The sequence below is a fragment of the Trichomycterus rosablanca genome, chromosome 12, assembly GCF_030014385.1.
Source record: "Trichomycterus rosablanca isolate fTriRos1 chromosome 12, fTriRos1.hap1, whole genome shotgun sequence".
Classification (NCBI taxonomy): domain Eukaryota; kingdom Metazoa; phylum Chordata; class Actinopteri; order Siluriformes; family Trichomycteridae; genus Trichomycterus; species Trichomycterus rosablanca.
In genome coordinates, this window is record NC_085999.1 from 4,233,805 (window position 1) to 4,255,221 (window position 21,417).

The following is a 21,417-nucleotide window of genomic DNA, read 5'->3' on the forward strand; positions in this document are numbered from 1 at the left end:
GGTAGTACATGTAGTTAGAGATACTAAATTGTCCATGACTGTGTTCGATATAAACTTATGAACTGATGAATCTTGTGTAATGAGTAACTACCGTTCCTGTCATGAATGTAACCAAAGTGTAAAACATGACGTTAAAAAAATTGTGCCAGGAGTGAACAGGAAACTGTCAACTGTGTCAGATATGTAATTAAAAAATAAATAAATTCACTCTCCACACAAACTCACACAGATGAAACAAGGTTTCTGTAACGAGTTCCTCTAGTTTTATTCCATGTAATCATGATGCAACGGTGGCCTCATCCACTGTGTGTTCCTGTCCGAGTGTCCAGCACACAGAGAAATGTGTCCTCCTCTTTATTACTGCATCCACACAGCTGTGTGTGTGTGTGTGTGTGTGTGTGTGTGTGTGTGTGTGTGTGTGTGTGTGTGTGTGTGTGTGTGTGTGTGTGTGTGTGTGTGTGTGTGTGGTGTGTGGGTGGGTGGGTGTGTGTGTGGGTGGGTGTGTGTGTGGGTGGGTGGGTGTGTGTGTGGTGTGTGTGTGGTGTGGTGTGGTGTGTGTGTGTGTGTGTGTGTGTGGTGTGTGGTGTGTGGTGTGTGTGGTGTGTGTGTGTGTGTGCGCCGAGCGACCAGCCTGTTTATTGTTGTTGAAGACACTAGTGAGATAGAAGACAGTACATAACAGCACATGATGGATGGGGGGGGGAGGACAGGGTGTGTGTATGTTCACTGACCCCCCCCCCCCCCCCCCCCCCCCGGTCTGTCATGTTGCTTATGGAGTGTCCTGTGTGTGTTTCCTGTGTGTACTCGTCTGATCTAATTGTTCAGGGTCGTTCCCACCGCATCACCCCTGAGGAACGTCTGCTATTCACATTGTCGGCCTAACAAGGTTTTAAAAACTTCAACTTCAACTCCTCATGTCTGTCTGTTTGTCTGTCCAGGTTTAATGACTTTCTGACTTTTTAATTGCTAGTATTCTATCAGTTCTCATTTGATCCTCTTTCTTATCTTTTTATTATTTCTCTAGGGTGGCAAATGTTTAAACAAACTTCATTTGTGCTGCTGCTAATAATAATAATACTAATGAATGTTTTTTATTGTCTTTGAGTTTCACTAGCTTCCTTTTGTTAATGTAAGTGTGTAGATGCCAGAGAATCTGTGAAACACTGGATAAACAGTACACAGTCTGATTGGAGTCCAAGAGGAGGCCTAAATTAAATTTGGGAGCTGTGCCGTGTGCCTGAGGGGGAGGTTCAGTTCTCATTGCTCACTTGTTCCTTGGAAAAGCACCACGGATTCTTATATTTAGTTTTAGTTTAAGCAGAAGACTGGTTTATATATATACGTATATACAGTGTATCACAAAAGTGAGTACACCCCTCACATTTCTGCAGATATTTAAGTATATCTTTTCATGGGACAACACTGACAAAATGACACTTTGACACAATGAAAAGTAGTCTGTGTGCAGCTTATATAACAGTGTAAATTTATTCTTCCCTCAAAATAACTCAATATACAGCCATTAATGTCTAAACCACCGGCAACAAAAGTGAGTACACCCCAAGAGACTACACCCCTAAATGTCCAAATTGAGCACTGCTTGTCATTTTCCCTCCAAAATGTCATGTGATTTGTTAGTGTTACTAGGTCTCAGGTGTGCATAGGGAGCAGGTGTGTTCAATTTAGTAGTACAGCTCTCACACACTCTCATACTGGTCACTGAAAGTTCCAACATGGCACCTCATGGCAAAGAACTCTCTGAGGATCTTAAAAGACGAATTGTTGCGCTACATGAAGATGGCCAAGGCTACAAGAAGATTGCCAACACCCTGAAACTGAGCTGCAGCACAGTGGCCAAGATCATCCAGCGTTTTTAAAGAGCAGGGTCCACTCAGAACAGACCTCGCGTTGGTCGTCCAAAGAAGCTGAGTGCACGTGCTCAGCGTCACATCCAACTGCTGTCTTTGAAAGATAGGCGCAGGAGTGCTGTCAGCATTGCTGCAGAGATTGAAAAGGTGGGGGGTCAGCCTGTCAGTGCTCAGACCATACGCCGCACACTACATCAAATTGGTCTGCATGGCTGTCACCCCAGAAGGAAGCCTCTTCTGAAATCTCTACACAAGAAAGCCCGCAAACAGTTTGCTGAAGACATGTCAACAAAGGACATGGATTACTGGAACTATGTCCTATGGTCTGATGAGACCAAGATTAATTTGTTTGGTTCAGATGGTCTCAAGCATGTGTGGCGGCAATCAGGTGAGGAGTACAAAGATAAGTGTGTCATGCCTACAGTCAAGCATGGTGGTTGGAATGCCATGGTCTGGGGCTGCATGAGTGCAGCAGGTGTTGGGGAGTTACATTTCATTGAGGGACACATGAACTCCAATATGTACTGTGAAATACTGAAGCAGAGCATGATCCCCTCCCTCCGGAAACTGGGTCGCAGGGCAGTGTTCCAGCATGATAATGACCCCAAACACACCTCTAAGACGACCACTGCTTTATTGAAGAGGCTGAGGGTAAAGGTGATGGACTGGCCAAGCATGTCTCCAGACCTAAACCCAATAGAACATCTTTGGGGCATCCTCAAGCGGAAGGTGGAGGAGCGCAAAGTCTCGAATATCCGCCAGCTCTGTGATGTCGTCATGGAGGAGTGGAAAAGCATTCCAGTGGCAACCTGTGAAGCTCTGGTAAACTCCATGCCCAGGAGAGTTAAGGCAGTTCTGGGAAATAATGGTGGCCACACAAAATATTGACACTTCAGGAACTTTCACTAAGGGGTGTACTCACTTTTGTTGCCGGTGGTTTAGACATTAATGGCTGTATATTGAGTTATTTTGAGGGAAGAATAAATTTACACTGTTATATAAGCTGCACACAGACTACTTTTCATTGTGTCAAAGTGTCATTTTGTCAGTGTTGTCCCATGAAAAGATATACTTAAATATCTGCAGAAATGTGAGGGGTGTACTCACTTTTGTGATACACTGTATATAGCAGGAAATATATAGCAAACACTGATATATATGGAATGAAACTCGATATATATATATACTGTATATATACTGTATATATACAGTACATTTACATTTACATTTTCAGCATTTAGCAGACGCTTTTATCCAAAGCGACTTACACAATGAGCAGAACACGATGAGCAATTGAGGGTTAAGGGCCTTGCTCAGGGACCCAACAGTGGCAACTTGGTGGTGGCGGGGCTTGAACCGGCAACCTTCTGTTTACTAGTCCAGTACCTTAACCACTGAGCTATCACTGGCCCTATAAAATATTATTTTGGCCCTATAATTTATTATATAAAATAAAAACTGAAATTTATGGAATGAAAACTGATATATATAAAATAAAAACTTATATATATATATATATACACTAAACTGGGAGTAAAGGGGACAAAATGCATAAATAAAATAGAAAAAAAAATAAATGGCATTAAAATTAAATTCATTAATGTGGTTTATGTTTGTTTATATTTATGAAATCCAAACCCAGAACAATCGTTTTTATGCCTATGATGTAATTTATTAAATTGGACAAAGTGTCATGTGATCAATAGTTGATTAAAACACTTGTATTTATTTGTTTATTTGACCACACTGGCCATTTGACTGCTTGTTTCCACCCACAATCCTCCAAATGAGTGCTGCAAAAAAGCAGCATTAGTTAAAAGCATTTGTGATTCTTCTGTACAGAACCAATAAACATTATTAGCAGTTTGGTTGTTGTAATACAGCTGTAATTCACTGTAATAACAACAGTGATCATTTACTGTTTAACTAAATTTTGTTTTTAAGCCCACACGGCACTGCGAGTTCTTTTTGTGTTTCTCATGTTGAATTCTGGATCTATTAGTAGCCGAATGGTCTTTTTGACCTTAATCCAGTACAAAAAAATCAATTTTGTGTGGGTTTGTGCATATCTAGTTTTATCATGGACTTATTAGCATGTGTATTTTTAGGCTGAGGGCCAGCAGGGATGAAAACATGAGCTGAGGTCGGCCTCAGTTTAATATGTGATTGTGGAGCTGTGTGTGAATATGGAAATCAGCTTTATAACACACATCCTTGTGTGTGTGTGTGTGTGTTGGGTGCAGCAGTATGGACCGTATCCAGCAGCTGAGGAGAGAATATCAGCAGGCTCGGCGAGAGGGAGCCGTTCCACCGTATGAAGATTTGGAGGCCCGACGCCAACCCTCCGAGTTCGACCCACACCAAGTGAGATGAGTTTACTTAACCCCTCCACACACTGTCTGTCTACACAGCTTACAACAACACTAACTTTATCACTCCACCCATCCTCCCGATCCCTCATCCAGCTCTGCCAACTCAGTAACTCCCATCTCATGCACCGCCTGACGCAGCACAAAACCGGGCTCGTGCAGGTCACATATTTTTCTTTCGGCTTTGTTGTTTCCTTCTTGTAAGCAGAAGTGTACAAAACTGGGCTTATTAAGTAGCTTATTGTATATTCAAGAAACAGCTCATATATTACTCATTTACATTACACACGTACACTGATCAGCCATAACATTAAAACCACCTCCTTGTTTCTACACTCACTGTCCATTTTATCAGCTCCACTTACCATATAGAAGCACTTTGTAGTTCTACAATTACTGACTGTAGTCCATCTGTTTCTCTGCATGCTTTGTTAGCCCCCTTTCACCCTGTTCTTTAATGGTCAGGACCCCCACAGGACCACCACAGAGCAGGTATTATTTAGGTGGTGGATCATCCTCAGCACTGCAGTGACACTGACATGGTGGTGGTGTGTGGAGTTTTTTTAAATACCGTGTCCACTCACTGTCCACTCTATTAGACACTCCTACCTAGTTGGTCCACCTTGTAGATGTAAAGTCAGAGACGATCGCTCATCTATCGCTGCTGTTTGAGTCGGTCATCTTCTAGACCTTCATCAGTGGTCACAGAACGCTGCCCACAGGGCGCTGTTGGCTGGATTTTTTTTGGTTGGTGGACTATTCTCAGTCCAGCAGTGACAGTGAGGTGTTTAAAAACTTACCAGCACAACACACACTAACACACCACCACCATGTCAGTGTCACTGCAGTGCTGAGAATGATCCACCACCCAAATAATACCTGCTCTGTGGTGGTTCTGTGGGGGTCCTGACCATTGAAGAACAGCAACGAAACAGATGGACTACAGTCAGTAATTGTAGAACTACAAAGTGCTTCTATATGGTAAGTGGAGCTGATAAAATGGACAGTGAGTGTAGAAACAAGGAGGTGGTTTTAATGTTATGGCTGATTGGTGTGTATACTGTACACTGATCAGCCATTCGGTGAAACATATAAATAAAGATCTGAGTGCAAAATTTAGAGTTCAATCATAGGCAGAAGAAAAGAGTATGTACAGTGTACTTTTATTACAGTGAATAGAATTGTACTTCCCTGTGTTTGTCCCTGTATTTCATGGTTTCTGTTTCTTTACTTTCTCTACTTTCACATACAGGGACTCAGAGCATAAATCCACACTTTAATCATTTATCTTTACCTTTAGCTGACTCTTCTCCACCCGTACATCGTGCAGCGTTTGCTTATGTTTTCTGTGGATCGGGAATTAACACTGAATAGTTTCCAGTCGCTGGAGTCTCTCACACAAACTTGAGCTGAACTCGGCAGCTCTTCTTTCCTGTCGCCCTTTGGTGGGTCAGCGTCGGGGCAAACCGGCGTGATTTGCATTCACAGAGAACGCGTCTCAGCTCTCCGTGTGCCGGATCGATAGTCATACCTCTCACCGTTTCAAACGAAGCAATCTCGGCTCGTTTAGCATAGCGGCGCGCATGAAAAATAGCAGAGGTCGGGATTAAAGGTGCAGATTGAATTAAACCACCTCCCAACAGCAATCACACAGTCTAATGAGTGCGCTCATTAAGAAGTGCTCTTATTTATCTGTTTATTCTGCGCTAATTTATTTGCAGACTGAAGGAAACTTAATGAGTCAAAACAAAACGAAGTTGGAGCTGATTTTTGTTGCTGCTGAGAACTTAAGCAGCCGTGGATTGAGCACAGTGATTTAAAAATATCTGCATATATTCTTAATAACTAATGTTTGGATCCAAAATAAATATACATTTACAGTCGACAGAGGCAAGGGTGGCAAATATAAATCATCTGGCTTGCCTCTGAGCTATGGCAAACACACACTTTTCTTTACTGTAGTTACTGTTAATGCTTTCAAAATCCAGTCGTTTTAAATAGCTCACTCACTTTCCTAACCGCTTATCCAATCAGGGTCGGGGGGGGGGGGCTCTTCAATGGGCGCAAGGCACCCTGGACGGGGCGCCAGTCCATCGCAGGGCAGACACACATATGCACACACCCATCCACCTATAGAGCAAGTCAGTGTCTCCAATTAACCTGACTGCATGTTTTTGGACTGTGGGAGGAAACCGGAGCTCCCGGTGGAAACCCACGCAGACACGGGGAGAACATGCAAACTTCACACAAAAAGGACCCGGGCCACCCCACCTGGGGAATTCACCCAAAAGAAATCTGTGCATGTCCCTGTTTGCTTCTACAGTTTCTAAAGTACACGCAAGACTATTTTACATATGAAACCGACTGACTGACGACCTGATTAAGATATACTTTTATTTCTGTGCTGAATTGTATGTAAATTTCGCTATCTGTGGTTTGTTTGCACCGGTACTGTCAGGGGAAAACGTTTTTTTTTTCCTTTTCCTAAAAAGTTGGGTTTTTGGAGATACGTGTTTTTCATCGGACAGCGACGATATACTTACACTTTAGCTTTACTTATTTATTGTTGCCTTATGCTTCTTTTATATATACAGTATATATCCCAATTTAGTGTAGTCAGTTTGTCTTCCGCTGCTGGGGATCCCTGATTTTTTGTAGTCGAGGTGGGTATATCGCTGCTCACGCCTCCTCCGACCCCCACACAGCCACTAACGGAACCCTTTTCCACCCATGCACTCTGCACTGGCGCCTCTCTATCTGCCAATCAGGGTCCTGACACAGCATTTGAAGACCCTGCCCACATATTCCGGTCATCTCTCCCTGCAGGCACTGCCAATTATGACCGCTAGATGTCGACCAGTGGCAACGCAGAGGAGTTCAGAATCTCGGCGCTGGTGTGCTAGCGGAATATCCCGCTGCACCACCTGAGCGTCTGTCCTTATGCTTCTTAATTGTGAAGATGCTTGACTTTGGAAAACCGTATTCCTTAGCGATTTCAGTACCGGCGCATTCACATGAGAAGCGTCAAAACCGCATTTGCGCTGCTGTGTTGTTATTTCTTATGGAGTGGCGGTGCACAAAACTACTAACATGAGTGAGGAATTTCATTAGTGGAGAGAACTTATGAGCAGTAATAATTAAGAGAGGTTTAGTGCTCCTGTGTCGTTCTTTTAGTACATTAAGCTTTTTGTAACGATATATGTTTTAGACTCTCTCGGGAAAGGGAAACATCGAGTTTAAGGGTACAAATTTCTCGACAAAGGGTGTCAAGTTTCAAAGATTTTGAGTTTAGAGGACGTCCAGTTACAAGGTACCGCTGTACCAGTATTTTCACCTACCAACTTAATTGCATTATGTACATTTTATTTTCATTTTATTGTAATGTTTTACCACTGCTTTATACCAGTCAGGGTTGTGGTGGTTAGTTGTGGTGGGTCAGATTTCCTGAAATCATTGGGCGCATTGCACTAACACACCCCGGACAGGATACCAGTCAGTCATGGGGCCGTGTTTCCACTGTCTGTCGGTCCATCCGAGTTGAGCTTAGGCTTAATCACATGCAGCCTGTTTCTGCATGTAATTGATGTTGCCTAGTTTGCCTAGTTTCAGGTTGCACTTCTTAATGCAGTGATGAACTGTGACGACAGTTTTCTGAAGTACACTTGAGCCCATGGGTCATTCCACCTAATTTATTACAGTAGCATAGAGGCTCAAGGGTCATGCACATTCAACAATGGATTCTAGCCGTGCCCTAAACAGACTGAGATTTTTCTGGATATTTGTACAGTATTATGTCAGGTTGATGGTTAAAGACATACATTAATCACAATTTTGTTTTGGAAAATGTTCCTTTTGAACCGATTGGCAATTATCTCACAAAGTTTGGCACAAAGTATTGAACCATGACCCATTGTGCTTGCGAATACTGAGCCTTCGATGGATTTTCCTTTTGTACCCGATCATGATACTCTCATAAAGCCTTAGTCAACAGAGAAATAATATTTATTGATACATTCAAGCTAATTTAACATAAGTTAACATCACATAAAGTCTGGTCATTAACTCCTTGGTTGTTAAGTGATCATCTTATGGTTGTCACTTATTTTCTCCAGCCTTCATCAGATCATCCAGGTGGTTTTTCCTCATCGTCCTTCATTGATACAATGGGCTGCTGTGCCATAATTTTAGAACTTCCGGTCAAAACTCCCAATAGTCTTTGTAGGACTGTTCAAGGTCTTGGAAATCCTATACACATTGTCCTGTTGGTGTGATGAAATGATCTCCTCTCTCAGCTTTTGTGAGCAGCGCCTTAGTTTTCACCATGATTGCAACAGACCTTGGGTGGTGTTTATATAACACATCACAACGGAAGCAAATAAAGGATTGTTATTGAGTTTCTAATGGTTTAATCATGTTGTAACCCAACCTATTAAGAATCACACAGACTAACAACAGGTTTTAACCTCAATATTATGTAGGGGTTGAATAATTATGACAGTATTAACAAAATATTCTGCTACTCTAAAACATGTCAGTCATTTTCTTTATCATACTTACACTGATCAGCCATAACATTAAAACCACCTCCTTGTTTCTACACTCACTGTCTATTTTATCAGCTCCACTTACCATATAGAAGCACTTTGTAGTTCTACTGTCCATCTGTTTCATTACATACTTTTTTAGCCCCCTTTCATGCTGTTCTTCAATGGTCAGGAGCAGGTATTATTTGGGTGGTGGATCATTCTCAGCACTGCAGTGACACTGACATGGTGGTGGTGTGTTAGTGTGTGTTGTGCTGGTATGAGTGGATCAGACACAGCAGTGCTGATGGAGTTTTTAAATGCCGTGTCCACTCACTGTCCACTCTATTAGACACTCCTACCTAGTCGGTCCACCTTGTAGATGTGAAGTCAGAGACGATCGCTCATCTGTTGCTGCTGTTAGAGTCGGTCATCTTCTAGACCTTCATCAGTGGTCACGGGGCGCTGTTGGCTGGATATTTTTGGCTGGTGGACTATTCTCAGTCCAGCAGTGACAGTGAGGTGTTTAAAAACTCCAGCAGCGCTGCTGTGTCTGATCCACTCATACCAGCACAACACACAAACACACCACCACCATCCTGGGAGAGTCCTGACCATTGAAGAACAGCATGAAAAGGGGGCTAACAAAGCATGCAGAGAAATAGACGGACTACAGTCAGTAATTGTAGAACTACAAAGTGCTTCTTTATGGTAAGTGGAGCTGATAAAATAGACAGTGAGTGTAGAAACAAGGAGGTGGTTTTAATCTTATGGCTGATCTGTGTATAAAGAATTCATTTAAAGCAAATCTAGCTCTACAGAAAATTTTAGATCTTTAAATATTTCCAGTTACTTTCCTCAGTTAAATGAAGACCAGTGCTACACCTATAATGCATGAATTGCTTGCAGTAAGTTTGCACGTGATTGATTGTAGGACTCTGATCTTGGAGCTTTGGTACTGGAATCTGATTATATATGAAAAATATTAAATTAGGACGTCCCTAGTCGTAGCCAAATTGCTAACTGCACCAAAAGAGGGAACTGTTGCCAGTCACGGCCCCAAGTTGATCCCAAGTACCTGTTTGCAAAGTGATGGAAACGCCGAGTTCGTTGATTGCCTCCCAATTTAGACGGTCCTTTATATTTTTCAGAATCAGATCAGTCCGTTTTCCGCATTCACCTTGATCTTGGGAAACATTTAGCTGTGGGGGAGACGCTGAACCCTGAACTAATTTAGGAGTTATAATCTGCCCTCTCAATCACCATGTGGCTCTGATGAGATTACAGGTCTGGATAATTCATTTCCAGCCTAATTTCCTTCTTAATTGACTTTCATGGTCTTTTTCTGAGCCAGAGCCGCTGTGACAGCTGCTCTACCTGACGCCGTGTTTTCCAGTTTCAGTCGGAACATCTCGGCTTACAGATAGAGAGGCTTTTGTCCTTATGGGTCAGAGCTCTGCGCCGAGCCTCTGCCTCCAGGATGCTATTTCCTTTATGCCGGCTACATGAGTACAAATCATGGAGTAATTTCGCTGGCTGGGGGAATTGTCATTTTTATGTCCAGTTTCTCAATGCAGCACTGTTTTTACCACATGAATGTTAACTGTCGTTTATTTCATTAGTCTAGTGATTTGTTGTAAAGCTGGAGATTTTGGCGCGACCAAAGCCAGACCCTCTTCCCACGTTCATGAAGCAAGAGGACAACGACAGTGTCACATTTAGACAACGTGTGGTTTAAAAACACATTGAAAATCTTGGACTTACGGTTCTGACTATTGAGTTCTGACTCAGCTCTGAACGTTCATAAGACATTCCAGTGCTTCAGAATTCCCCAAAACAGGAAGGTAGACAGTTAATCACCATCAAAACTCAAAATAGCTGCTCTGTCCAAGACTGTGTATGTTCTCTCACTAAAGAGAAATATTCACACAGTAAAATATAATCAGCTAAAGAAGTGTGTTAATACATTGGTGGTAAACCAGGTGATCTACACTGATCAGCCATAACATTATAACCACCTCCTTGTTTCTACACTCACTGTCCATTTTATTTATCAGCTCCACTTACCATATAGAAGCACTTTGTAGTTCTACAATTACTGACTGTAGTCCATCTTTTTCTCTACATACTTTTTCTTCAATGGTCAGGACCCCCACAGAACCACCACAGAGCAGGTATTATTTAGGTGGTGGATCATTCTCAGCACTGCAGTGACCCTGACATGGTGGTGGTGTGTTAGTGTGTGTTGTGCTGGTATGAGTGGATCAGACACAGCAGCGCTGCTGGAGTTAAGTTTAAGTTAACAGTTAAGTTTTATTTAGCAGTGACTGTTCAATATGACTAATATTTTAAGAAGCCTAAAAAATATAGTACACCAGCGCTGAGATTCTGAACTACTCGGTTCAAAACTCAGCGTTGCCACCGGGCCATCTAGCTGGCATAATTGACAGTGCCTGCAGCAGACACGGACTATGTGAGTAGGGCCTTCAAACGCTGTGTGAGGACCCTAACTGGCAGAGAGGCGCCTGTGCAGAGTGCATAGTTGAAAAAGGGTTCCGCTAAGGACTGTGCGCGGGTCGGAGGAGGCGTGAGCAGCAATATACCCACCTCGACTGCAATCGGGGATCCACCAGCAGACGAAGATAGATTGACTATGAAAAATTGGGAGAAAATGGGAGAAAATGCATAAATAAAAAATAGAAGAAGAAAAAAATAAGACGTCATGTGTATTTTATTACACACAGAAAAAATATGTATCCTTGTCAGACTTTTACTGTCCAAAAATGACATGAATCTGGCTGGTACTTCGGCTAGAAGTTAGCTAGTTCTGCATAAAATTAATGTCTGTCTGCTCAAAAAAGCAACCTTATATTAAATACTGACATTTTTCAATGCATCTGGCAAGTGTATGGCATTTTTGCATCTAGAAACTGAAGTTTTTCCATAAACAGCACTGTTCATTCAAAACCCTAAGATGGGCAGTCACGTAATGGGCAGGGGTGTTCTTTGTGCCATCATTTTTATCTTATGACTGTTATTTCTCTGCTTCCTCTATCTTACATTTACTGCTTTTCTCTTTCCTTTGTTTCTCATTTGATGATGTAACAATTCCCGAGCAGGGGTCATGACCCTGTGGATATGCATTACACTCATCAGACAGGCGTAATGGAGTGTCCCTCTGCCAGGCCTGTCTGGACGGGCGATCGGTGGCAGTAGACGAGTATAACGCTGGCTCCGTGAGCGTGACCCACCTCGTCCCCTCTCACAGGCTGAACGGACGTGCGTGTCATTTTGGGCTCGAGTCATTTTTGTCTTTATTACCTCCAGCCTGTCAGAGCGGCACAATTTACGTCCTCCAGCCGAGTTCATTATGGAGAGAATGAAGAGCATCAGAAGCTGAGCAGAGCTCATAAAGAGAAGTAAGTTGTCTCCACCCTTCATCCTGCAGAGCCTCTCATCAGCCCAATCACTTACACCTTGTCATGGTGGTGCTGATGAGAGCCCCCAGAGGGATGCAGGGACCGGAGCTTATAACAGTGATGAATTGGAAGAAGGGAGGCTGATGCTGACTTAGGCATGTTGTCATAGTGTCTTTACCTCATCTAGCCGTACAGCTATGGCCAGTTAAGCCTGAATTATGCTTCCTTCTTTAAAGGCAGCTGAAGCTTTCAGATGGTCGGATGATGACTTCAGATGCAGTGACTGGACAGTAGTGGTAATAATGAGGGGTGGGGTGAGCAGCTGTGATTTAGGAGAATGCATTTGAGTAATAATAAGCAGTTTATGGCTGCATTTTAAATGGTATACTTAAATATTGTAGGGCCAAAGTTTTTCAGTGCCTAAGATCTTAATATTACAGATGCATTACCATGAAGTCGCTGCTGTAAAATACTTTAATGAGGCTTACCATTATATTTTGAAATGTGTGGGGTTAGGGGTTGAAGGAGTTAGATAAACTGAGCCCTAACCATGAAAATGCGGCATGGATGGACACAAACTAATTTAACACATACTAATAATCTATAGTCTAATCTAAATAAATTAAGTTATTTAATAGTTGGTTGAAATTCTTTAAAACTTGTACAGGTGCCCTTTTCTCAGTAAAATTATTTATATAGTTTTTTATATATACAGTGTATCACAAAAGTGAGTACACCCCTCACATTTCTGCAGATATTTAAGTATATCTTTTCATGGGACAACACTGACAAAATGACACTTTGACACAATGAAAAGTAGTCTGTGTGCAGCTTATATAACAGTGTAAATTTATTCTTCCCTCAAAATAACTCAATATACAGCCATTAATGTCTAAACCACCGGCAACAAAAGTGAGTACACCCCTAAGAGATTACACCCCTAAATGTCCAAATTGAGCACTGCTTGTCATTTTCCCTCCAAAATGTCATGTGATTTGTTAGTGTTACTAGGTCTCAGGTGTGCATAGGGAGCAGGTGTGTTCAATTTAGTAGTACAGCTCTCACACTCTCTCATACTGGTCACTGAAAGTTCCAACATGGCACCTCATTGCAAATAACTCTCTGAGGATCTTAAAAGACGAATTGTTGCGCTACATGAAGATGGCCAAGGCTACAAGAAGATTGCCAACACCCTGAAACTGAGCTGCAGCACAGTGGCCAAGATCATCCAGCGTTTTAAAAGAGCAGGATCCACTCAGAACAGACCTCGCGTTGGTTGTCCAAAGAAGCTGAGTGCACATGCTCAGCGTCACATCCAACTGCTGTCTTTGAAAGATAGGCGCAGGAGTGCTGTCAGCATTGCTGCAGAGATTGAAAAGGTGGGGGGTCAGCCTGTCAGTGCTCAGACCATACGCCGCACACTACATCAAATTGGTCTGCATGGCTGTCACCCCAGAAGGAAGCCTCTTCTGAAGTCTCTACACAAGAAAGCCCGCAAACAGTTTGCTGAAGACATGTCAACAAAGGACATGGATTACTGGAACCATGTCCTATGGTCTGATGAGACCAAGATTAATTTGTTTGGTTCAGATGGTCTCAAGCATGTGTGGCGGCAATCAGGTGAGGAGTACAAAGATAAGTGTGTCATGCCTACAGTCAAGCATGGTGGTGGGAATGCCATGGTCTGGGGCTGCATGAGTGCAGCAGGTGTTGGGGAGTTACATTTCATTGAGGGACACATGAACTCCAATATGTACTGTGAAATACTGAAGCAGAGCATGATCCCCTCCCTCCGGAAACTGGGTCGCAGGGCAGTGTTCCAGCATGATAATGACCCCAAACACACCTCTAAGACGACCACTGCTTTATTGAAGAGGCTGAGGGTAAAGGTGATGGACTGGCCAAGCATGTCTCCAGACCTAAACCCAATAGAACATCTTTGGGGCATCCTCAAGCGGAAGGTGGAGGAGCGCAAAGTCTCGAATATCCGCCAGCTCCGTGATGTCGTCATGGAGGAGTGGAAAAGCATTCCAGTGGCAACCTGTGAAGCTCTGGTAAACTCCACACTATACAGTGTATCACAAAAGTGAGTACACCCCTCACATTTCTGCAGATATTTAAGTATATCTTTTCATGGGACAACACTGACAAAATGACACTTTGACACAATGAAAAGTAGTCTGTGTGCAGCTTATATAACAGTGTAAATTTATTCTCCCCTCAAAATAACTCAATATACAGCCATTAATGTCTAAACCACCGGCAACAAAAGTGAGTACACCCCTTAGTGAAAGTTCCTGAAGTGTCAATATTTTGTGTGGCCACCATTATTTCCCAGAACTGCCTTAACTCTCCTGGGCATGGAGTTTACCAGAGCTTCACAGGTTGCCACTGGAATGCTTTTCCACTCCTCCATGACGACATCACGGAGCTGGCGGATATTCGAGACTTTGCACTCCTCCACCTTCCGCTTGAGGATGCCCCAAAGATGTTCTATTGGGTTTAGGTCTGGAGACATGCTTGGCCAGTCCATCACCTTTACCCTCAGCCTCTTCAATAAAGCAGTGGTCATCTTAGAGGTGTGTTTGGGGTCATTATCATGCTGGAACACTGCCCTGCGACCTAGTTTCCGGAGGGAGGGGATCATGCTCTGCTTCAGTATTTCACAGTACATATTGCAGTTCATGTGTCCCTCAATGAAATGTAACTCCCCAACACCTGCTGCACTCATGCAGCCCCAGACCATGGCATTCCCACCACCATGCTTGACTGTAGGCATGACACACTTATCTTTGTACTCCTCACCTGATTGCCGCCACACATGCTTGAGACCATCTGAACCAAACAAATTCATCTTGGTCTCATCAGACCATAGGACATGGTTCCAGTAATCCATGTCCTTTGTTGACATGTCTTCAGCAAACTGTTTGCAGGCTTTCTTGTGTAGAGACTTCAGAAGAGGCTTCCTTCTGGGGTGACAGCCATGCAGACCAATTTGATGCAGTGTGTGGCGTATGGTCTGAGCACTGACAGGCTGACCCCCCACCTTTTCAATCTCTGCAGCAATGCTGACGGCACTCCTGCGCCTATCTTTCAAAGACAGCAGTTGGATGTGACGCTGAGCACGTGCACTCAGCTTCTTTGGACAACCAACGCGAGGTCTGTTCTGAGTGGACCCTGCTCTTTTAAAACGCTGGATGATCTTGGCCACTGTGCTGCAGCTCAGTTTCAGGGTGTTGGCAATCTTCTTGTAGCCTTGGCCATCTTCATGTAGCGCAACAATTCGTCTTTTAAGATCCTCAGAGAGTTCTTTGCCATGAGGTGCCATGTTGGAACTTTCAGTGACCAGTATGAGAGAGTGTGAGAGCTGTACTACTAAATTGAACACACCTGCTCCCTATGCACACCTGAGACCTAGTAACACTAACAAATCACATGACATTTTGGAGGGAAAATGACAAGCAGTCCTCAATTTGGACATTTAGGGGTGTAGTCTCTTAGGGGTGTACTCACTTTTGTTGCCGGTGGTTTAGACATTAATGGCTGTATATTGAGTTTTTTTGAGGGAAGAATAAATTTACACTGTTATATAAGCTGCACACAGACTACTTTTCATTGTGTCAAAGTGTCATTTTGTCAGTGTTGTCCCATGAAAAGATATACTTAAATATCTGCAGAAATGTGAGGGGTGTACTCACTTTTGTGATACACTGTATATATATATATATATACACCAACTAGGCATAACATTATGACCACTGACAGGTGAGGTGAATAACACTGATTATCTCTTCATCACGGCACCTGTTAGTGGGGGGGGGGGGGGGGGGGGGGGGTATTACACAGCAAGTGAACATTTTATCCTCAAAGTTGATGTTAGAAGCAGGAAAAATGGGCGAGCGTGAGGATTTGAGCGAGTTTGACGAGGGCCAAATTGTGATGGCTAGACGACTGGGTCAGAGCATCTCCAAAACTGCAGCTCTTGTGGGGTGTCCCGGTCTGCAGTGGTCAGTATCTATCAAGAGTGCTCCAAGGAGGGAACAGTGGTGAACCGGCGACAGGGTCATGGGCAGCCAAGGCTCAGTGATGCACGTGGGGAGCAAAGGCTGGTCCGTGAGGTCAGATCCAACAGACGAGCTACTGTAGCTCAGATTGCTGAAGAAGATACCACAGCACATGGGTCTGTTTTGCAGCAAAAGGGGGACCAACACAATATTAGGAAGTTGGTCAAAATGTTATGCCTGATCGGTGTGTATATATATACAGTATATATCATATTATCAGTACTTTAGGAAGTAACACTATTCTACATGCAGCTGATTGAATCTCCTCATTATCTTCTGGATGACTGAATTAAACTGAACCTCAAGTAGCTTTTGTTGGTCGGTTTTCCGTCTTTACCGCCTTTCCATCTGTAGTCTGGTCTCCGCTCAGACAAAGTGCTGACATCTCCGCTGCTGAGATTTAAATGCCGCAGGAGAAATTAATGCAGAGGATTTTGTGCTTGCGCGTTGTATAATGTTTAAAGTACAGCACGGGGAAGATGGAGTGCCAAGCATCATAACCTTCATTTAGCTTGGCGGGTGAACAGTGGAAATGCATGACAGTGACGTTTAGCTTCGGTTACATGAATACACACCGTCAAGTTACAGAACACCCCCAATAAAAACAGAACTGAAAGTTCTTTGGCAACTTTTTTTCAGACAGAAATGTTTATCCCCCCATTAGAGCACAAATGGAGGTAAGAGTAATAATTAAACAATGCCCGTTTCAAAGCATTCCAGAGACCTCTCAGATGTACTGCTCATGTAGAACTTTGTTTTTGTTATCTGTGAAGCCAGTCCACTTTAAAGTCGGGTAATTATTGTGCTGACATTTCTGAGCGGTCAGGATTTATTCATGCTGTAACGTCTTATTTTTCTGGCCCCGCAGACACCCTCATCCTATTGTTCTGTATGTGTGATTTGGGAAAGAAAAACAGCACTGGATCATTTTGATGTGGTGTTGACGAGGTCAAACGCTGATGTGGAATTTACAGAGGTGGTACAGGAAGGAGCAAATGAATAGATGTTCTTCTTCAGACTAAATATAAAGGGTGCTTTTGAACTCAACGTCTCTTAAACCTTAAATCTTTGAAACTCAACGCACTTCGTCGCCCCGTGTCCGCATGGGTTTTCTCCGGGAGCTCCGGTTTCCTCCCACAGTCCAAAGACGTGCAAGTGAGGTGAACTGGAGACACTAAATTGTCCATGACTGTGTTTGATATAACCTTGTGAACCGATGAACCTTGTGTAATGAGTAACTACCGTTCCTGTCATGAATGTAACCAAAGAGTAAAACATGACGTTAAAATCCTAATAAACAAACAACGCCCTTCGTCGTGAAAATGTGTACCTTTAAACTCAACGTTTCCCTTAATTATTATTAATTTAATTTCAAATGAACAACAACCAGCTGCTTTGTTCAGCGCTCAGCTTGAGCGGTGCAGTAAAAAGTCAAAGTGTGAATATGAGACGAATCTGCATTTGTGTGGAATAACCATCAAATCCAGTCTGAAAGCTCCACGTGTATCTGTGTTCATCTGGATTTTCCTCCCTGTTTCACTTTTAAACTTGCGTTACAGCTCGAGGTTCTGAGAAATTGTAAGAATCGGCTTTACGTAGAGAGTCTAAAACACTTATCGTTAAAAAGTGAATGTGAATGCGCCGGTACCGAACGGGACACAGTATTCCAAGATCAAGCATCTCCACAATTAACAAGCATAAGGAAACAATACAGAAGTAAACCTAAAGTACTTTATTGATTTTTAACTGTGATTTTAACACATTGTGATGGCTAGACGACTGGGTCAGAGCATCTCCAAAACTGCAGCTCTTGTGGGGTGTTCCCGGTCTGCAGTGGTCAGTATCTATGTACAGTGGCAAACCGGCGACAGGGTCCTGGGCGGCCAAGGCTCATTGATGCACGTGGGGAGCGAAAGCTGGTCCGTGTGGTCCGATCCAACAGACGAGCTACTGTAGCCCAAATTGCTGAAGATGCTGGTTGTGATAGAAGGGTGTCAGAATACAGTGTCAAACTCACGCTCGCCCATTTTTCCTACTTCTAACATTGAGGATAGAATGTTCACTTGCTGTTTAATATACCCCACCCACTAACAGGTGCCGTGATGAAGAGATAATCAGTGTTATTCACTGGTCAGTGTATGTACTGCTCTATATTTGTTTAACATTGTTAAATCTTTGGGTAATTAGTTCATTGCTGGTTAAGTGTAAAGTTCACAGTCAGTAAATTCCAGGCTGAAACACACTTCACACCCAGTTCAGCCTCCTTCCTCAGTGGTCGAGTCTTATTTTAATCTCTCTCAGCCTCGTGAATCAATGAAAGCAGCCTAGCCCACAGCGGCCTGATTAAAGGGTGGCTCTGAGTCGTGATACGCTTCTGGGCTGTGTGGTAATTACAGGCCTCGTAATTTAAAGCGCAGGAGTGTGTTTAGATGGTCGTGATATAACAGTTGTTGGAGTGGATCTGACTGAGTGGATTTGAAATTGCAGGACTTAGTGACAGTACACAAGCTAAATAGTTTTAATCAGCGTTGCTGGAGTGAGAGTGGTGTGTGTTTGTGTTTGAGCATGCTCAGTGTGTACGGAGGCTTTTTCTCTTAGACCTGATATTAGAGCTGATTAAAACATTAGTCTTACAGAAGTGAATGACATCTCACATGCTGCTTTTGTGGGTATACAATTACTAACTATTTCCTCACTACTAAATATTCCACAGTCGACTGTCAGTGCTGGTATAACAAAGTGGAAGCGATTGGGAACGACAGCAACTCGGCCATGAAGTGTTACCACGTAAAATGGCAGAGCGGGGTCAGCGGATGCTGAGGAACATAGTGCGCAGAGGTCACCAACTTTCTGCAGAGTCGATCGCTACAGACCTCCAAACTTCATGTGGCCTTCAGATTAGCTCAAGAACAGTGTGTAGAGCTTCATGGAATGGGTCTCCATGACCGAGCAGCTGCATCCAAGCCTCACATCACCGAGCGCAATGCAAAGCGTTGGATGCTGTGGTGTAAAGCACGCCCCCACTGGACTCTAGAACAGTGCAGAGCAGTGTTCTCTGGAGTGGCGAATCACGCTTCTCCGTCTGGCAATCCGATGGACGAGTCTGGGTTTGGCGGTTGCCAGGAGAACGGTACTTGTTTTTCAGGAGTCGGGCTCGGCCCCTTAGTTCCAGTGAAAGGAACTCTTAATGCTTCAGCGTACCAAGAGATTTTGGACAATTTCATGCTCCCAACTTCTAGGGAACAGTTTGGGGATGACCCCTTCCTGTTCCAACATGACTGTGCACCAGTGCACAAAGCAAGGACCATAAAGACGTGGATGAGCCAGTTTGGTGTGGAAGAACTTGACTGGCCTGCACAGAGTCCTGACCTCAACCCGATAGAACGCCTTTGGGATGAATTAGAGTGGAGACTGTGAGCCAGGCCTTCTCGTCCAACATCAGTGTCTGACCTCACAAATGTGCTTCTGGAAGAACGGTCAAAAATTCCCATAAACACACTCCTAAACCTTGTGGAAAGCCTTCCCAGAAGAGTTAAGGCTGTTATAGCTGCAACTCTATGGATTGAGAATGGGACGTCACTCAAGTTCATATTCGTGTGAAGGCATCTTCTGATCTACACACAGGGTTAGCAGTGGAGGCCAAAGGTTAAAGTCAAGCGGGTCAGGCGGGGAATTACTCGGTCAGATGACCGAGCTGAGACAGAACCAGCATCAGCACGGCTTGTGTTCATGATTAAATGTGGAATTTTAATTGGATTGAAGCCAGTTTCAGAGTGGATGATCGGCTCTTCGGGTCAGGTTTAGATCTTCAGTCTGAAGTCATGTGGAAGTCTATCTAGCTTCCTGTGAACACCAACAGAGCTTGATTTCAGCTCAGTGTTAGAGTTCATCACCTAATAAGGGTATGATTCCACCCGACTCTGTAATTCTGGCTGGTCTTTCCTCGAAATAGACAAAATTCCCAATAAATAGAAACCTGACACTTTGAGTTAGCATGATTTACAGAGCTCAATGCTGCTATTCTTTGCTAACAGTGGTATCATTTTTGCTAAAACTATTCCTTCCAGACTAACTCCTGTAGCCTGGCACACAGTTCTGTTTAAATAAGAGCTTTATTTATTCATCCACTTGGCTTTAAGGTTTCTGTGGTTACTCGGGTCATTCAGGAAAACGGTAAAAGGCAGCAGTGTGTTCCACCGACTTCCATCAAAACCGCGGTTAGATCTGGCTTTGATTAGACCTGGGATTCGGTGGATCCGCTCCCGGGCAGAAAGAAATCAGTTGAAGAAACAAAAGCTCTATGCTAACCCTTGCTAACCTTTTTATGGCCTTGAAGCATGAAGGAGTAATCTACAGCCCGATCCCAGTCACTCCACCAGGAGAGCGTGTGATAAACTCTGTGACGTCGGGCACCGCGGCCCCGAGTGGTGACCCGTTCCACCGCAGCCACATTAAGTGTCATTAAAAAGCTCAGTCCAGTGCTACCACACAGCCGCTACAGATCAGCTCAGAGAGGCTGGAAGTTTCCACAATCATTTTTGCTTGTTTTTCTCGTTCTCTTATTACCTGTTTTTTCCTACCCAGCGACTCTAAGTAAATGGTTATGATGTGATCTGTGGAAAGACTTTAAACATTAAACACAAATCCTAATCTACACAGGTATCATTTTTATCAGCTCCACTTACCATATAGAAGCATTTTGTAGTTCTACAATTACTGACTGTAGCCTATGTGTTTCTGTACATGCTTTGTTAGCCCCCTTTAATGCTGTTCTTCAATGGTCAGGACCCCCACAGGACCACCACAGATCAGGTATTATTTAGGTGGTGGATCATTCTCAGCACTGCAGTGACACTGACATGGTGGTGGTGTGTTAGTGTGTGTTGTGCTGGTGTGAGTGGATCAGACACAGCAGCGCTGCTGGAGTTTTTAAACAGTGTCCACTCACTGTCCACTCTATTAGACACTCCTACCTAGTCGGTCCACCTTGTAGATGTAAAGTCAGAGACGATCGCTCATCTATCGCTGCTGTTTGAGTCGGTCATCTTCTAGACCTTCATCGGTGGTCACAGGACGCTGCCCACGGGGCGCTGTTGGCTGGTGTGAGGTATTTAAAAACTCCATCGGCGCTGCTGTGTCAGATCCACTCATACCAGCACAACACACACTAACAC

At 43.6% G+C, this 21,417-nt stretch overlaps 1 protein-coding gene across 2 annotated transcripts in view; it reads left to right on the top strand.

Annotated features, from left to right (window-relative positions):
- The window catches only part of pard3bb (par-3 family cell polarity regulator beta b), a 416,753-nt gene that overhangs the window by 333,068 nt on the left and 62,268 nt on the right, over positions 1 to 21,417 (top strand). The window contains exon 22 of one of the 2 annotated variants that reach the window (XM_063005444.1): positions 4,112 to 4,232. In XM_063005444.1, the coding sequence (XP_062861514.1) occupies positions 4,112 to 4,232 (121 nt within the window). The remainder of the gene's footprint in view (positions 1 to 4,111; positions 4,233 to 21,417) is intronic. The other variant, XM_063005445.1, reaches the window with a different exon arrangement.